The sequence below is a fragment of the Borostomias antarcticus genome, assembly GCF_949987555.1.
Source record: "Borostomias antarcticus genome assembly, chromosome: 18".
Classification (NCBI taxonomy): domain Eukaryota; kingdom Metazoa; phylum Chordata; class Actinopteri; order Stomiiformes; family Stomiidae; genus Borostomias; species Borostomias antarcticus.
Genome location: NC_140251.1, coordinates 2349248 through 2366747, shown reverse-complemented (window position 1 = coordinate 2366747; position 17500 = coordinate 2349248). Strand labels below are relative to the sequence as shown.

General features: G+C 45.8%; 1 protein-coding gene across 1 annotated transcript in view; it reads right to left on the bottom strand.

Moving 5' to 3' along the window:
* The window catches only part of sema3e (sema domain, immunoglobulin domain (Ig), short basic domain, secreted, (semaphorin) 3E), a gene marked incomplete at both ends in the record, with an annotated part of 45574 nt that extends 29297 nt beyond the window's left edge, over positions 1-16277 (bottom strand). Inside the window, 1 exon segment of the mRNA XM_084452856.1 lies at positions 16166-16277. Coding sequence (XP_084308982.1) covers positions 16166-16277 — 112 coding nt within the window.
* Positions 16278-17500: the final 1223 nt, after the last annotated feature.

Sequence of the window (17500 nt, the reverse complement as noted above, 5' to 3'; positions counted from 1 at the left end):
CACATGACGTCACTACCCTCACACACATGACGTCACAACCCTCACACACATGACGTCACTACCCTCACACACATGACGTCACTACCCTCACACACATGACCTCACTACCCTCTCACACATGACGTCACTACCCTCACACACATGACGTCACTACCCTCACACACATGGCGTCACTACTCTCACACACATGACGTCACTACCCTCACACACATGACGTCACTACCCTCACACACATGACCTCACTACCCTCACACACATGATGTCACTACCCTCACACACATGACGTCACTACCCTCACACACATGATGTCACTACTCTCACACACATGATGTCACTACCCTCACACACATGACGTCACTACTCTCACACACATGACGTCACTACTCTCACACACATGACGTCACTACTCTTACACACATGACATCACTACCCTCACACACATGACGTCACTACTCTCACACACATGACGTCACTACTCTTACACACATGACATCACTACCCTCACACACATGACGTCACTACTCTCACACACATGACGTCACTACTCTGACACACATCTCACCCCAGCTCCCTTCCACAGCAGGGCATTACTCTACAACCACCTGACCATCTCACACCCCCACCACACCCCTACAACTCCTGGGACAGATGGGGCCAGTAAAGGCTGCTGCCCAGGGGTCATGACTACCAGGAGCCCCCGGGAACCCAGGGTCACAAGGCCCAGGGAGGTTCACCAAGCCCATCAACAATTTGCTGCGAAAAACAAAAAAGATCAGGGAGACAAAGGAGGCAATTTTTCCTTGAACAAAAAAAATTATTTCTCAAAACAATGTTGAATTTGGATTTACAATCAACCTTCCCGAATGTCTACATTACACTTTGCACTACAAGGCTTTTTTTGACTCTGACAGTAAAGAACTCTTATTCTCCAAACTGGCCCGAATTACTGTAAGAGCGAACTCAGGATGCGGATGGGCCGAAAACACATTAACTCACTATCGCTTATGGGTATTGAGTCAGACCGTCACTTCTGTGAAATAGTGGATGACTTTGCAAGGAGGAAGAGTAGAAACAGACTCCTACATTATAAAGTAATGATGTATTTTCCTATGCTGGTTTTGCTCATTATTGGATTATTGTCTGGGCCGGACAGATCTATTTTAGTGTAACCAATGGATTGTGCGTTTTCTTGGATGTGTTTGCTTGCTTAATGAAGGCCTGGGGTTGGATACAGAGAGGGCACTATGACTCTCTGGCATATGTGCTGCAATATTGGTTGATGTGCCGTTAAATTGATGCCATATTATTTGTAATTTGGCCATGTACTGGGCAGCAGAGAAGCAGCATTTGCTTTGTTTTACTCTAACACAGCCTGGTGCTGTCCCATATTGTAACGTTGATACTGTATGTGTAGTGACCGCCACCTCACACTCTAACTACCCCACCTCACACTCTAACTACCCCAACTCAGCCCTACAACCACCTCACACTCTAAATAACTACCCCACCTGAGCCCTACAACCACCTCACACTCTAACTACCCCACCTGAGCCCTACAACCACCTCACACTCTAACTACCCCAACTCAGCCCTAACACCACCTCACACTCTAACTACCCCAACTCAGCCCTACAACCACCTCACACTCTAACTACCCCACCTGAGCCCTACAACCACCTCACACTCTAAATAACTACCCCACCTGAGCCCTACAACCACCTCACACTCTAAATAACTACCCCACCTGAGCCCTACAACCACCGAACACTCTAAATAACTACCCCACCTGAGCCCTACAACCACCGAACACTCTAAATAACTACCCCACCTGAGCCCTACAACCACCTCACACTCTAACTACCCCACCTCAGCCCTACAACCACCTCACACTCTAACTACCCCACCTCAGCCCTACAACCACCTCACACTCTAACTACCCCACCTCAGCCCTACAACCACCTCACACTCTAACTGCCCCACCTCAGTCCTACAACCACCTCACACTCTAACTACCCCACCTCAGCCCTATAACCACCTCACACTCTAACTACCCCACCTCAGCCCTACAACCACCTCACACTCTTACCCTCAAACCTCGCCCCCATCTCACAATCTCACCCCTACAACAACTATGCAGTAGGCATAAACATATTACATGTTAAAAGATGTAAACAACAACAACAACAAAAACATAACATTAAAACATAGGGCTGGGTATCGATTCTAATTTCTAATTTCAAGAATCGATTCGATTCCGATTCGCAAGGTTCAGAATCGATTATCACAATTCAATTAAATTCGATACGATTCGATTCAATATCGATTCGGTTACTGTTACTAAAACCTTTTTTTTTTTTTGCTGTAACCTTAATTACATGACTGCCAAGTTATGCAACAAATCAACAGGCCTACTACGGCTAGGTATCGATGCTGATTTCCCAAAATGAATGAATGAATTAATCATTGAATGAATTAATGAACTATTCATTCCTTCATTTATTCATTCATTCATTAAATAAAAAGATAGATTGGGATTCATTAATCGATTCTGAATCATTTGATTCAGATCATTTGATTTTTTTAACCCAGCTCTTGTAAAACACTACCCGCAGTTCCAGAGCCAGTAAATAAGGAGAATATGGACAGTAAGAATAGTGTTACATAAATGCATTATACATATAAAGTGAAGGAGTGTCGATGCATATGTACATCGAATTGTGGTGATGTACACTGAATGTACATGTCCCTCTCGTGCCTTCACCCTCTCATGCTCACAGCTCCTGTACATCAGCGTGATTCCTTCCTCTGTCACTGCCTCCCATCTCTCCCCCTCCCTCCCTCACTCCCTCCTCCTCTCTCCCCCTCCCCCTCCCTCCCCCTCGCTCCTCCCCTCCCCCCATCTCTGTTGTGAAAAGGTCAGTGAGGATATGAGGGTACCACCAGCTGTCTTAATCAACTGGAGAGCTCAGAGCACACGTGGCCTAGACATTGAGAGAGAGAAAGACCTATCCAGAGAGACCATCTGAGAGAGAGAAAGACCCACCCAGATAGACCATCTGAGAGAGAGAAAGACCCACCCAGAGAGACCATCTGAGAGAGAGAAAGACCTACCCAGAGAGACCATCTGAGAGAGAAAAAGACCCACCCAGAGAGACCATCTGAGAGAGAGAAAGACCCACCCAGATAGACCATCTGAGAGAGAAAAAGACCCACCCAGAGAGACCATCTGAGAGAGAGAAAGACCCACCCAGATAGACCATCTGAGAGAGAGAAAGACCCACCCAGATAGACCATCTGAGAGAGAGAAAGACCCACCCAGATAGACCATCTGAGAGAGAGAAAGACCCACCCAGAGAGACCATCTGAGAGAGAGAAAGACCCACCCAGAGAGACCATCTGAGAGAGAGGGGCAGAGTGGTACAGAAAAGATCCTTCAGCTAACCTTCCTCACTGCTGCCCTGAAATATGATTTAGTGTAAACGCCAGTGTGTTCTCCCCATGGAGGAGGTCCTGTGTGTGTGTGTGTGTGTGTGTGTGTGTGTGTGTGTGTGTGTGTGTGTGTGTGTGAAGGGGGTACAGTATATAATGATAGCGTCTGCCGCACATAGGTGGAACTGACTAGGAGTCCTCACTCCACACAATAGCTATAATGAGAAAATCCCCTCACTGCAGAGACGGCAGAGCTTCATGCCAGACTGGCATTCCCCACCTCACTTCTCTTAAGACATGAACCTTAAGCTTAATCATTGAGAGACTGTAAAACACACAGAGAAGCTCATTTCATGTCTGGGAAGGACGGGTTTGAATAACCGCTCTGAGGGGGTTCCATAGTAATTACTACCTGATCCTCTGCACACTAGAGGATCACACGCACACACACACACGCGCACACACACACACACACACACACACACACACACACACACACACACACACACACAAACACACAAGCAGCTGGGACATACATTGTTATGAGATTCATTTCACAGAATTAGACTTAATCTGCCCTATAGTATAGCTCACTCAAATATCTCACCGCCCTCAACCTGGCACCCTAGCATAGACAGACTTGCATTTACAGGAGTCAGAATTTAATTTTATTTTGAATTTGTATTTTGGGGCTAATCAACTTTGATCTAACCTTCTCTGTGTTTAGCTGGGGGGTGGGGGTGGGGGTGGAGCGTGGCATACAGTAGAAATACAAGTGCTCAACATTTGACATGTGCCACGGTTTCGCGAGCACCAGCTGCATCGGCACATCTTTGCTTTTAAGTGTGCTGGGGAGTTCCAGCCGCAGAGTGCTCTCGGGAGCTGGGTGTCTGAGTTCTCTGAGAGGGAACTGTTGGTCTGACACACGGACCGGACCGAACATGGTTTGTTTACACAGGTTAATGTGCATGACGTTAACCCTGTCAAAACACCCTGACATCACCGCACTCCTCGAATCACCTTGGACCATCTCACAAATATTTATAAATGGCTAAAAACTATTATGATTTTCAAATAAATACATTTTTGGCACATATCGTGTTTGAAGCCTGCTGAACTCAATTATCGTTAAATACTCACATGTTGCTTTGACTAAATCATATAACAGCCACAGTTATTCACCCAGACACATTTCAAAGGGGTTTTCGGTGCTCTTGAATGTCTACCTCTGTACTTAACCTCACATGCTATTTCTGAGGATTTGGAGCAGACAATTCCCGTACTCCAGACAGATTGGCCATTTCTCCTGACCAAAGGAATGTTTTTCATTTCCATTTTCACGTCATTTTCATGCAGCGAACCAGCTTTGAATCTCTTCTTCGTGACTTCTGCTTTTTGTTTTATGTGTTCTTAAACACATAATGGTTTCTTTAAGCACTTCAAACTCCAACAGGCTCCCAACGTGTATCTATTATCTGGGTGTGGTGACAGGTCTAATCTTTTTAAGCTTGGAATGCATGAATCAGGAGAATCATCGCCTGCAGTTGAAATCCCCAGGGGCAAGTGAGGGATTTGGGGGTGTATACGACCCGGCTGGGGCTGGATCTGAAACCCCCAAAACATTACAGACCTGGGCCCTGTTCAACTGCAGGACAGTTTCCCGCTCCAGCTGCTTCATCTCTTGAACAGTGTTCAGTGTTTGGAGGAGGCCGTGATTAGGTAGTGATGACTCCTCTAGGGGAGGTGCTCTCCTCTAACCCCTGGCTCACTCTGAGGCTCCCTGCTGCTCCATGCCAAGCGAGGACGCTGAACAGCAAAACAATCTTCTTTTGGCTGGCCTCCTCCACCCCACTATGACGCTAGCAGTGAAAGTGGTTTGTTAACGATAGAATGGAACCCTTGTCTCACCAGGACAAGCTCATTATGAGGACAAAGCAGAGCAAGATTTAGGAGAATTGTTTGCCAGTAAGAGTTTGGAGGTGCGTAATTGACATTTTGGGCGAAAATCAAATATATATATCAAATTATATATATCTGCAAGATGACGTGGACCTATTCTGCAGCCGTCTTGCTGGCTCCACATAGATTCAGCTTTTTGTTAGTTATTTGCGGCTTATTAGTTATTTTTTGATAAAACAGTTGTGGGAACCTCTATGACTACTAGACACTTCAGGGTATTGGATATAAATTGGCTCCCCTAAGAGGTCTCTTTTGGCTCCTTCTCGGCGGAGACCATCAGGAAGAGGGAACACCACCACCAGCCCAGAACAAAGGACCATGTGCTCAGGCTCCCATGGACATAGCGGGGGGTTCAAAAAGGCGCTTCGGGCCCAAGCACACAAGCCCCCCCCCAGCATTCTGATAGCTAAATGTCCAGTCCTTGATTGATGAGAAACATCGGTTCGCACACAAACGGAACATCAGGAACTATAACGTCCTCTTACTGACCGAAACGTGGCTAGATCCCTCCAAAACAGATCAGGATCTGGAATATGTAGAGAGTGGGTCGTATGCCCACCTCCCTTGTTCTCTGTAAAGCACATTGTGTTGCCTCTGGGTATGAAATGCGCTATTCAAATAAAGCTTTGATTTGATTTGAGGCCATTGGTCCATCAGAAACTCTGTCTGTACACTGCTCCGACAGGACTATGGAATCTGAGAAGACGAGGTGACAGGGTCTGTGTGCTGGTAGCCTGTGGCCTATTCGCTTTGCAGTTGTAGTTTCCGGTCTAGGCAGATAGTGATCCCCTTGTCCAAAAACAGGCCTACCCATAAACCTCCCACGACGAGAGCCTGGTAAAGCGAGGCTGGTGTGCTGGTGAACCAGAAATGGTGCAACGACAAGAATGTCACAACACTGCAATGCCAGTCCCCTCCACACACCAGTCACACCACAGTGGCCACACTTTCTCCCATGTGAGTCTACCTCGGTTATAATCGTAGCTGTGTGTATTCCACCACAGGCAACGACGTCTTCTGCCCTCTCAGTTCTCCAAGAAGCGTTGAACTGCTACCAATCTGGCGACCCAAATGCTGCTCAACTTCCACCAACACTCATTCTCTCTGAACACCACATGAGAAGAGTGTTTAAACAGGTGAATACCAGGGTAGCCGCGGGACCAGATGGTGTCACGGGGTGGGTCCTGAAGGCGTGCGTCCACCACCTGGCTCCTGTGTTCACAGTGATAATCAACCTTCCCTGGCCCAGTCCATCGTCCCCACATGCTTCAAGACCTCCATCATCCCTGTACCGAAGAAGCCAAGACCAGCCTGCCTCAATGAGGGTCCTGGGGCAAAGCAACGTCCTCTGCAAGTGGATCCTGGACTTCCTGTCAGACAGTGGTGAAGGTAGGCAACCATGCCTCATCCCCCCTCACGCTCAACACAGGAGCCCCCCAGGGCTGTGTTCTGTCCCCACTACTGTACCCCCTGTACACACACGACTGTACAGCCACCTTCAACACCTATACCATTGTCAAGTTTTGTGATGACTAGGGATGGGAATTTCGACTAATTTTAAAACCGAGTAACCTAACCTGATCCTACTCGAGTAACCGATTACAAAAAAAAAAAGATACGGTCCAGACAGAGCGTAGCCTATTTAACCCCGGCCCCCTCGGAGGGGATTTTTTTTTTTTTCCGCCGTCATTACCGTGGCAGGTGGGGGGCTGAGTTGTGGGGCTGAGTTGTGGGGCCCGTGGCGTGGATATTGGCGTGGTGGCGAGACTCCACCCCCTCATGTCATAGCAGGTCGTGGACAGTGTACCCCTCTCCGGGCCACCCGCCTGCCTTCACCAGTGAAGACCGTGTGTCTCTAGCCCACTCACGGGCTGAGTTGTGTGGTCCAAGGGTGTCTGTACCATAGATATCATATATTGCTAGATCCCTGATTCCCGCTTTGAGCGTGCGTCTGCATGGTCGCCATACTGCGGCGGTCAACCTCAAAAGTGAGAACAACGCAGACAAAATGCCACAAGCATGTGCGGCATTTGGCTGCACAAACAGATTAACACTAGAAAACAGGGGTCGTGGGATAACGTTTCATAAGGAAGTGACAGTTTTATCGTGTTTTACTGTTATCCATGTTATTGAATGCGTGGAATCACTTCAGACATCGCCGTCGTGATGGCTAGGCTAGCTGTTAGCTAGCTATGTTGATGTTTGCTAGCTAGCTAACTTTACCTTGCTGGATGGCCAGAGTTTCCTGCTGTAATGTTAAGATATATAAATTACATCTAACTTAACGTTATGTTACACACTAGCTAACTTATCTTAGATCTATCATTGACTGCACCTCTCATCTAATGTAGCTAACATTACCAGAAGTAGCCTAACTTCGAAATTCCCTTTTTTGTGTCAAAGGTTCCCAAAGGATCCAGCAAAGAGGAAAACGTGGGCCATAGCTCTCAGAAGGAGCGAGTTCAAGCCTAATGACACTACAGTTCTCTGTAGTTGTCATTTTAATGCAGAAGATTTCGACAGAACTGCGCAAACTGTCTGTTTGAAGGAAGATGTGGTCCCTTCAGTATTCCCTGCCTTTCCAGATCATCTGTTTAAAGTCAGTGTGTTTTTCAAATCACAGACACGAATAGATCTCGTATTTACAAAGAAGCTTGATAGAATTACAAGGACATATAATCTGCTGACTGGTATCTCAGATCATAACAGTATCTTTCTCTCCAGGAAGCTTACTAAGCCAAGACACTCCAGACAATCCAAAGCCCCCCTCGCTCCGGTACGAATATGATACCAAAGAATCAGTCACAAAACCTCAGCGATGCCATGAATAGAATTGATTGGGGGGTAACTCTCTCATCAAATAATTTAGAATCTAGTTGTAGCCACTTTTTGAACGCAATCAAGGATGTGATGTCTTCTCTCACCAGGAGAGGGTGCCATAGGGCCAAAAAATGTAACCTCCCCTGGTTGGAACAAAGGTGTAGGGACCTAATGAAATGTAGAGATTTGCTACTCAAACAGTACCTGAAATCTGGCCTACCTACAGATAGATTAAGATTTACACATACACAGAACAAAGTAACACAATCCTTAAGAAAGGCAGTACGAGTTGGAACAGTCTCCCAATCATGATCCGGGAGAGTTCCACATTCCTGGCTTTCAAAAAACATCTAAAAAAAATGGCTTATACATAATCAAACCTGCGAACATATATGAAGACTGAACAGCATCTCATACATAGCACTTTAGCATACAGCACTTTATATACAGCACTTTAGCATTAGCACTTTGACTGTAGCGCTTGATGAGCATCAGCACTTTATATAGCCTGTTAGATTTAGTTTTTTATTATCTTTATTATTATTGTAATTGTCTTTTAATGTTTGTCCTTCTGTGAGTACTTCTTTTTAATGTTTAATGTTTGAGGACTGCGGATGGAAACTAGCTCCTAGCTAAATCCGGCATGTTTACACAGTCATGTATTTCGATGTGTTCATTAATATGCACTGTCCTCACCAAATAAACCAATAAAATAAAAATAAAAAATGAGATATTTTAGTCTTATTTTGGGTAGCAATATTAATATATAACCTGGTGGAAACTGACTGAAAGTATGCTTCCCATTTAGATTTTACCAATAGAGAATGTGAAGGTTGTTACAGGCAGAGCTACGTTAGAGAGCTGCGGTGTAGCTACACGTAACATTTTGAGCATGAAAACAAATGACAGAGAAGGAAAGAGATGGAGAAAGGAGCAGAGAAATGAAAAGGACCGCCGGGTGTGTGTGAGGTCGTGGTTACAATCACTGTAAAACTCTTCAACACAATCACTGTAAAACTCTTCAACACAATCACTGTAAAACACAATGTTTCAACACATGTTCTTAGCATTTCTTGCTCTGAAAATTTAATTTAATGTAATTTATTGCTCTATAAATGTTCTTAGCCATTAGACAAATATATTCCAGGAGCTTGCTCCAGGTTGCCTGTTTTAAAATTCTGTGTGGTTTTTATGGCTCTATGTGCTACTAACCCTGTTCTGCCTTCCCTCTCCCTAGTGCCTCTCTCTCTCCCTCCTATCTTCTAACCAGGTCCAGTGGATGCCCCACTGTCACCAGCAGACCTCCCGGAGTCCGATAGATACCCCCGTGTATGTGTACCACCCTGAAATGTAATTTAATGTAATGTATTGCTTTATAAATGTTCTTAGCCGGTAGACAAACATACTCCAGGAGCTTGCTCGATCGCCTTGTTGAGAGGGGTAAGGGAAGAATTTTTACAGCTCACTTATCTGGCCCCTGGGTGATTACTGTTTTTTTGCTTCCCTCTGGAATATGTAGAGGTGGGTCGTATGCCCACCTCCCTTGTTCTCTGTAAAGCGCATTGTGTTGCCTCTGGGTATGAAATGCGCTATACAAATAAAGCTTTGATTGATTGATTGATGTTTGTCAGAGAGCACAGCAAACTGTCACAACTTTATCTAAAAATTCACACTCTCACCCTTACATGGGAAAACCATATTGATTGGAATTGTTGAACACATTTGTATTTGTTGCTGCGGACAAGACCAGTGACTCCATGTGGATGCTGATATGTGGACAAGACCAGTGACTCCATGTGGATCCTGATATGTGGACAAGACCAGTGACTCCATGTGGATCCTGATATGTGCAATGCGTCTTGTTTCCTCCACATAATTTGCATCCAGATGGCAGCGCCCCTTTGTGAACGCTGGTAGCTTCTTTTCAGAGCACATCATTCCCCCACTCCCCCCGGTGTGACGTCAAATTCACATATCTCTGTATTTTGCTTCATTTAAAGTTGCCTAATGCTGTGTTCACACCGGGCGCGTTTTTTTCCAGCCGCGTGGCGAGTTTAAATAGAAAGTCAATACAATTCACGCGAACTGGGCGGGCGGCACCGGCGGCGCGAATCAGGCGAACCCGGCGGCCAGGATTCGCTGCGCGGCGACATTCGCAAAAGTTAAATTTGTTTTTACTTTCTGAAGCCGATTCGCACGGCAACCCATTGATTACTATTAAAAGTTAAATTACTAAAAAAATATTATAAAAAATATCAAAAATCTGAATGGATCCCCGAAACAGCTAAACATCATGAACATTTTAAAGTTTGAATGAAGTTTCTAGCACAACATATGAAGAACTAGTTAAGGTTCAAAAAATTGGGGGGAACTATCAGAAAGAAAGAAAGAAAGAAAGAAAGAAAGAAAGAAAGAAAGAAAGAAAGAAAGAAAGAAAGAAAGAAAGAAAGAAAGAAAGAAAGAAGAAATAGTGGGAATATCACACGTTGGGCTAGCTTTTGCAAGCTAGCCCACCTTATAAATACATTACATTACATTACAGTCATTTAGCAGACGCTTTTATCCAAAGCGACTAACAATAATTGCATTTAACGTAGGAAAAGCCAATGTACTACTACTTGCCAGAACTCAGTGCATCTTCTTTCTAAAACAAGTGACTAAAAGCATAATCTAGTGCTGAAGCCAAAGTGCAAGAATATCAATCTAAAATACAATACAATACACTAAAAAACAATAAGTGCTTAGGAGGGAGGATCATTGTAGTACTTCTTGAAGAGATTAGTTTTGAGCCTGTGACGAAAGATGGGCAGCGATTCTGCTGTCCTGACATCAATCAATCAATCAATCAATCAAAGCTTTATTTGTATAGCGCATTTCATACCCAGAGGCAACACAATGCGCTTAGTGGGCTGTTCGTTCCACCACTGAGGGGCCAGGACAGAGAAGAGCTGTGACTGTGTTGATCGACTGCAGGGGCCTCGGAGTGACGAGCCAACCAGTCGCCCCGAGGTAGCAGAGCGTAGCGGTCGGGAGAGGGTGTAGGGTTTGACCATGTCCTGGAGGTAGGAGGGGGCTGTTCCTTTCATTGCCCTGTAGGTTAGCACCAGAGTTTTAAACTGGATGCGAGCCGCTACAGGGAGCCAGTGTAGGGAACGGAGGAGGGAAGTTGTGTGGGAGAACTTGGGGTGGTTGAATATCACGCGAGCAGCAGCTTTCTTGACACGTTCCAAGGGTTTAGTGGCTGACGCCGGGGCCCCAGCGAGGAGGGAGTTGCAGTAGTCCAGGCGGGAGATGACCAGGGCCTGGAATTATGTATTTACTATAGCTATAGCATGTACATAACCCCCCCGCCCCCCTCCCTCTGGGTATTGTATACAGTAGCATGTACAGAAGTTATCCAGACCTTTATCTATCCCATCCTATCTTAATGTTATACTTTATAGAAAGGGTACTTACAGAATGAAAGCTCTCGATGAGATCTTTCTTGTGACAAAATGACACGAGAATTATTAACCAATCCAAAGTAATTCAACAAAAGACTGGATGACTTAACACTGAACATGGAGTGAGAAAGGCTTATGTGCACGTATGCCCTTGTGGCCTTGAGACAAGTATTGTGAGTAAAGCTGATTGAAAGCACATGTCATGAGTCAAAATGGCCGGTCAACCATAAGGAGGAGACTGATTGTTTACTGTTGAAGATGTTTTATTGATCTTATTTCAAGATAGTGGAGACAATGTACTGTATCAATCCAGGATTCAGTCAGCACTAAGTAACTAAATTGGTCAGTCACAGGACACAGAGAATGTAGGTGACGAGAGACTGGACACAGCGGATAGAAGTGACAAGAGACGACACAGAGAATGGGGACCAGGCCAAAGAACATGCACACAAGTCCCCCCTGTGATGAGTGTGGAGAAAAAGAAAGACTTATTCACACTTTGGTCAAATGGGAATAACGTTATCCCACATTCCTGGGTGTTTCTAGCCTGACAGGCCAAATGGTTTGCTTTCATAACCATCTGGGACCTCTCCAATAGAAACTGTTTGGAAAAGGGGAGGGACTTCTACTCAAAAATACATGACAGGTGTTTGGAAGAGCCATCCAATCTATCACCATCTATCACGCAACCACTCTTCACTGTCATCACACATAAACCCGGCCAGCATAGCTGTTATTTCCTCATAGAACACTGTTCTGATCAGGAACAAACAGATTGCTGTGAAATCATCTCCATGTGAGACTTACTTACATAAATAGCTTTTTTTTGTACTCATTAATGTATGGCTTTGCTTGTTGTCCTTATATCACTAATGCCCGAGGGCAAAAAAAGTTCCAAAAAGGCTTTTGTGACTTTTTTACCACAGTTTCATCCAAATATGTACAGTATGCAGTTAGAATGTGGAGGGTGAATCTTAATACACACAGTCAGGAGGTTTGTCAAATGTCACGCCCTCTGCTTCTAGGCCCTCAGGATCTCCAACCGCAAAGCATCTCTGGAGCACATGGGTCCAGATAATAAAACAGATATCTCCATGGACACTAGGACTGGGTCTTGATTGGCCAAAAGCCCTGCCCGATGAGCGTGCTTTCCATTCTCATGAGACGTGTTTAAGGTATTTGGATGATGCAATATGCGGGCAAGGCTTAAGGTCTGTTCTGCCTGGAAGATGTGTGATTGTAACAGGATACCTGGTGAGATTTCAGTAACAACCTGTGGGAATTATGAGGCGAGTGTAGACAGCAGGGAAGGTTATCAGGCGTGAACATGAGTGCGCACTGACTCTCTCAGAGAGAGCAGAAGGAGAGACAACAAACTGGGAGGAAAGGAATAGACGAGAGGAGAGAGAGAGAGAGAGAAATGAGTAACCCACTGAAGAAGCCAATGGTGGAGCTGTCATCCCATGAATCATCCCATGTGTTTGGATGATTGTCCAAGACAGTTCTAATGGCTCCCAGTTCAGAATAGATATAGGAGAAATCTGTATGTGTCTCCCTGAATTGCAAGGCCAGACATGACCTTAGAATTATAGGGTTCTATCTGTCTTTTTTTTTGGGTGGGGGCGCAAAATTGAGTTAGTAACCTGTGCTTGGTGATTGGTGTTGTTTATATAAAAAAAAAAATCATGCATTTTGCGGGTTCTAAACCGGACATTCTATCACCCAAAAATATCCTAACCTGGTGTAATAAAGTTTTCATGTTCCCTAACAGAACCGTATACTCCAAGGTCACACAGTATCCAATGTAATAACTCCTGGTCTGCTATGGTGTGATGAAAAGCTACAGATGCTTTAGTAGTACTGACTTCTGTATCAGTCTGACTATACATTCATCACAGTGGAATCAGACCGGAGAGATAGGATTACCTTCACCTCCTCCACCCTATCTGGTTCCATTCCTCCTTCAGAGTGTTTCAATATCCTAAGGGTGTAATGCTAAAACCTCCTTCCTCGCCCCGAACTGCCTACAAGGCCTCAGGGCGTGAGAGTATTTGTGATGTGTGTGTGTGTGTGTGTGTATGAAAATTGCGTTAGCATCTGTGTGTTTTTGCTTGTGTAGGGTTGTCTGCATACTGACAATGGCAGAGAGACCATAAGACATATATTAAACCTGAGCTGTTTTTCATTTCTTTATGATAGGATCCACAAGGAGCCTCGCACACACTACGAGAGAGAGAGAGATAGGGAGAGAGAGAGAGAGAGAGAGAGAGAGATAGGGAGAGAGAGAGAGAGAGAGAGAGAGAGAGACAGACAGACAGAGAGAGAGGGAGAGAGAGAGAGAGAGAGAGAGACAGACAGACAGAGAGAGAGAGAGAGAATGTCAGTTCCACTTGAAGCAGCTCTGGTCTGGGGCAGAGGGAAATATGAAATGTGTGATTATCACTCTCACTGATGTGGCGTTTGACTGAACACACCAGCACAGCTCAACACAGCGCCGGGGGACCTGTCGATATCCCAATCCAATGTGAGAATTTAACTAAACAAATCTAGTCCTGCCTCTCTCTCTCCCTCCCCCCCCCCCCCCCCTCTCTCTCTCTCTCTCTCTTTGTAGCTGTTCTTCATGTTTTCCTTCTACTCTTATGATTCTCTCTCTCTCATCTATTATCTCTCTCTTTTCCTTTTTTCTCTTTCTCTTCTTCTTTATGTGCGAGTGGGGTGTTCAAAATCATGGTCCTACATAAAAGCAGCCAATCAAATCAGACAGGGTTGGTGTGATATTGAGTGAACCAGTCTTATTTGTCTGCTTGCCTTATCCGCGAGTCAAGTTCACGTAACTCCGAACATATTGACGATTTACTGGCGCTGAAAAATTCCACACATACTTTGTAGGAATACTCACATGGTTATGAGGAATTATATACCCCCATAGGGATCAAAGAATCACACTAAAATATGTCCGGTCCGTTTGCTATGTACTCAAGATTTATCAGTACAAAGACAAAAACCCACATCATTCCCCAAGAGATACACTGTAAACAATAAACACACACACGCACACACACACACACACACACACACACACACACACACACACACACACCAAGTCAAGTCATGCTCGTATCAGCCTATTCCTCTGTCAGCAAACCACTATGCCGGGACAGAAAACCACATTGTGGATTGTCAGCCACTGTGGCCGGAAGGGACAACAAGCTTTCACGGTCGACAACATGAAAGAAACCACAGGGTCTTTAACAGGCCCCCACAACACAGCCCACTCTTCAGACTGTCATGGCTGCCGTCGGAACCTCTTATCGCACAAGTGTACTGTGGGTGGAGAGAGTAGAGCACAGACGAGCGTAGAGCCCAGAGGTGTTGTGTGTGAACAGAAATTAGCGCCATTACATGAAATGTGTGCACTTTGACTATGTACTGTGCTGCCATTGGTGCACTCAAACTATTGCATGGTCACAGTCTTTTTGTAGCGTAATTGTTTAGTAGTGAGTTAGTACTGTAAATAGTGCATTGGTTGGTTCATAATAATCTGCTCAATTTATAATTCTTATAGCTCTCTTCTGTAACATGGAAATGGGATTAGTGTTGGTTTTGTATGTGTCACCCCATACCTCCACACGGCAGGTAATAGAGAACAATACAGTATATAGCCTATAGTGAGTTTTGATTCAAGATATATTTGGTTTTATATGCAATGGTTTTAGACACATTTGTTTTTACATTATTTATATGATTTCCAACATAATTTATGATCAATGATCACATGCTGACATTGATTTTCATACACATACAGTACCTTCTATTTCAACATCATTGAACATAATTTTAAACATTTATTTGAACATGATATCTGTCATCAAGGTAACTGACAGAACTAGCCATGAGTATGCTACTGTATTCCCTCTAATATACACAACCATGACTGACAGTACTAGCCATGAGTATGCTACTGTATTCCCTCTAATATACACAACCATAACTGACAGTACTAGCCATGAGTATGCTACTGTATTCCCTCTAATATACACAATCATATTTCTCCAGCTACTTCATTAAGATCAATAGTTCCACTGCACTAGAAGCCTGTTCTATCATTCCCATCATTGCTATTGAGGTGGACCTATTTGCTCTAAAGCCATACTGATGGTCACTCAATAAACTGTGTTTTTCTATAAATTATCAAGCCTAAGCGCAAATAGATTTTTTAAGATGTTTGAGTATTCGGAAAGCAAATAAATTGGTATACAATTGGAGAGTAGATGTCTATCGCCACTTTTATAAATAGGAATGACTTTTGCTGTTTTCATTTTGCTGGGAAAAAAATGTTTGGATGGATTGATTGCAGATATGTGTCAATGGTTTCACAATACATTTTGTAATATATTTTACTAGCAACATACAGTATCAATTTCAGGATACAGTAGCATATTGGTTTGGTGTGTTCCCATTTCTCAGCTACAACGGAGACACACACACACACACACACACGGTGTGATGCCTACCTTTGTGGGACAGTCGGATCCTGGGATAGATGCTCTCGGCCGGGTACGCCGGGGTCCACAAAACATACAACAGCATCAGAGTCAGGGACACACTCCTCATACACGCCGCCATTCTCAAAACCGCACGCGTGCACATGCACCGTCACACCACGCAAGGTCAGCGAGTCGGGAGTAGGTCCATCCAGAGGGCGTCCGAGCAGATGAGACGGTCTGAGAGCCGCACCCCCCCGTCAGGTGCCCTATCAGGTGTGTCGCCGTGTAACAGAGACGTGCGTTCTGGCGGCCGTGCCCGTGGTTGGGAGTCCGGCTGCTTCAGTCGCGCCCGCGTATCTGCCCGCCGCTTTGTGTCCAGGGGTCCGTCCGCTCTGATACTGGCGCTGCCTGTCCGTGCGTCTGCCTGTCTGTCTGTCTGTCTGTCTGTCTGTCTGTCCGTGCGTCCGTCTGTCTTTCTGTCTGTCTGTCTGCCTGTCTGTCTGTCTGTCTGTCTGTCTGTCTGTCTGTCCGTGCGTCTGCCTGTCTGTCTGTCTGTCCGTGCGTCTGCCTGTCTGTCTGTCTGAGGGAGCGCAGTCCCGGCAGGGGAGATTCTCCCGGTGGGGCCGTCGGTCCTGGGGGGAGGGCTGGTCTGCTGGGTCCTAAGGCTCAACCAGGGTCCAGTGGAGCCAGTTCTTCTCTCTCTGGACAGAAGCCCGGGAGAAGCAGGGTGGGGTGGGTTGGGATGGAGGTCGGGGGGCTGGGGGTGGGATCGCGCCCGGCGTGTGGTCTCTCTTCTGGCTCTCTTCCCCTCTCTCTAATCTCCCTCTGGAGAAGAACAGGCGGACGGGGAGGCTCCGACCCTCAGCTCGAACCTCCGTGAGGCGCTCCGGTAACTGCCGCTGCTACCCGCGCGGGGCGGACGCATGCCAGAGATGCGTGTGTGTGCGCGTGTGTGTGCACCTCTCCAAGGCTGCATGTGCGTCAATAACTCTCTCTGGCTCCTGCTCGAGGTGGATTCCTGATCATGGTTAATAAGTGGAAGCTTTCTCTCCTCGCTCTCTCTCTCTCTCTCTCTCTCTCTCTCTCTCTGTATCCCCGTCTCTCTCTCTCTCTCTCTCTCTCTCTCTCTCTCCCTGACAGCCGGAGTGCAGTGTTGGGAGTCTCTGACTCAGTGGGAGTCTCTCCCCTGCTCAGCTTCAAGAAATACTGCCTCTCCACGCGTCTCTCCGCTCTGCAAACCACCCCTCTCCTCTCCTTCTACCCTCCTCCCTCTCTCCCCCTCTCCTCTCCTCCCACGCCCCTCTTCCTCTCCCCCTCTCCTCCCTCTCCCCTCCTCCTCCATCCCTCCCCCTCTCCTCCCTT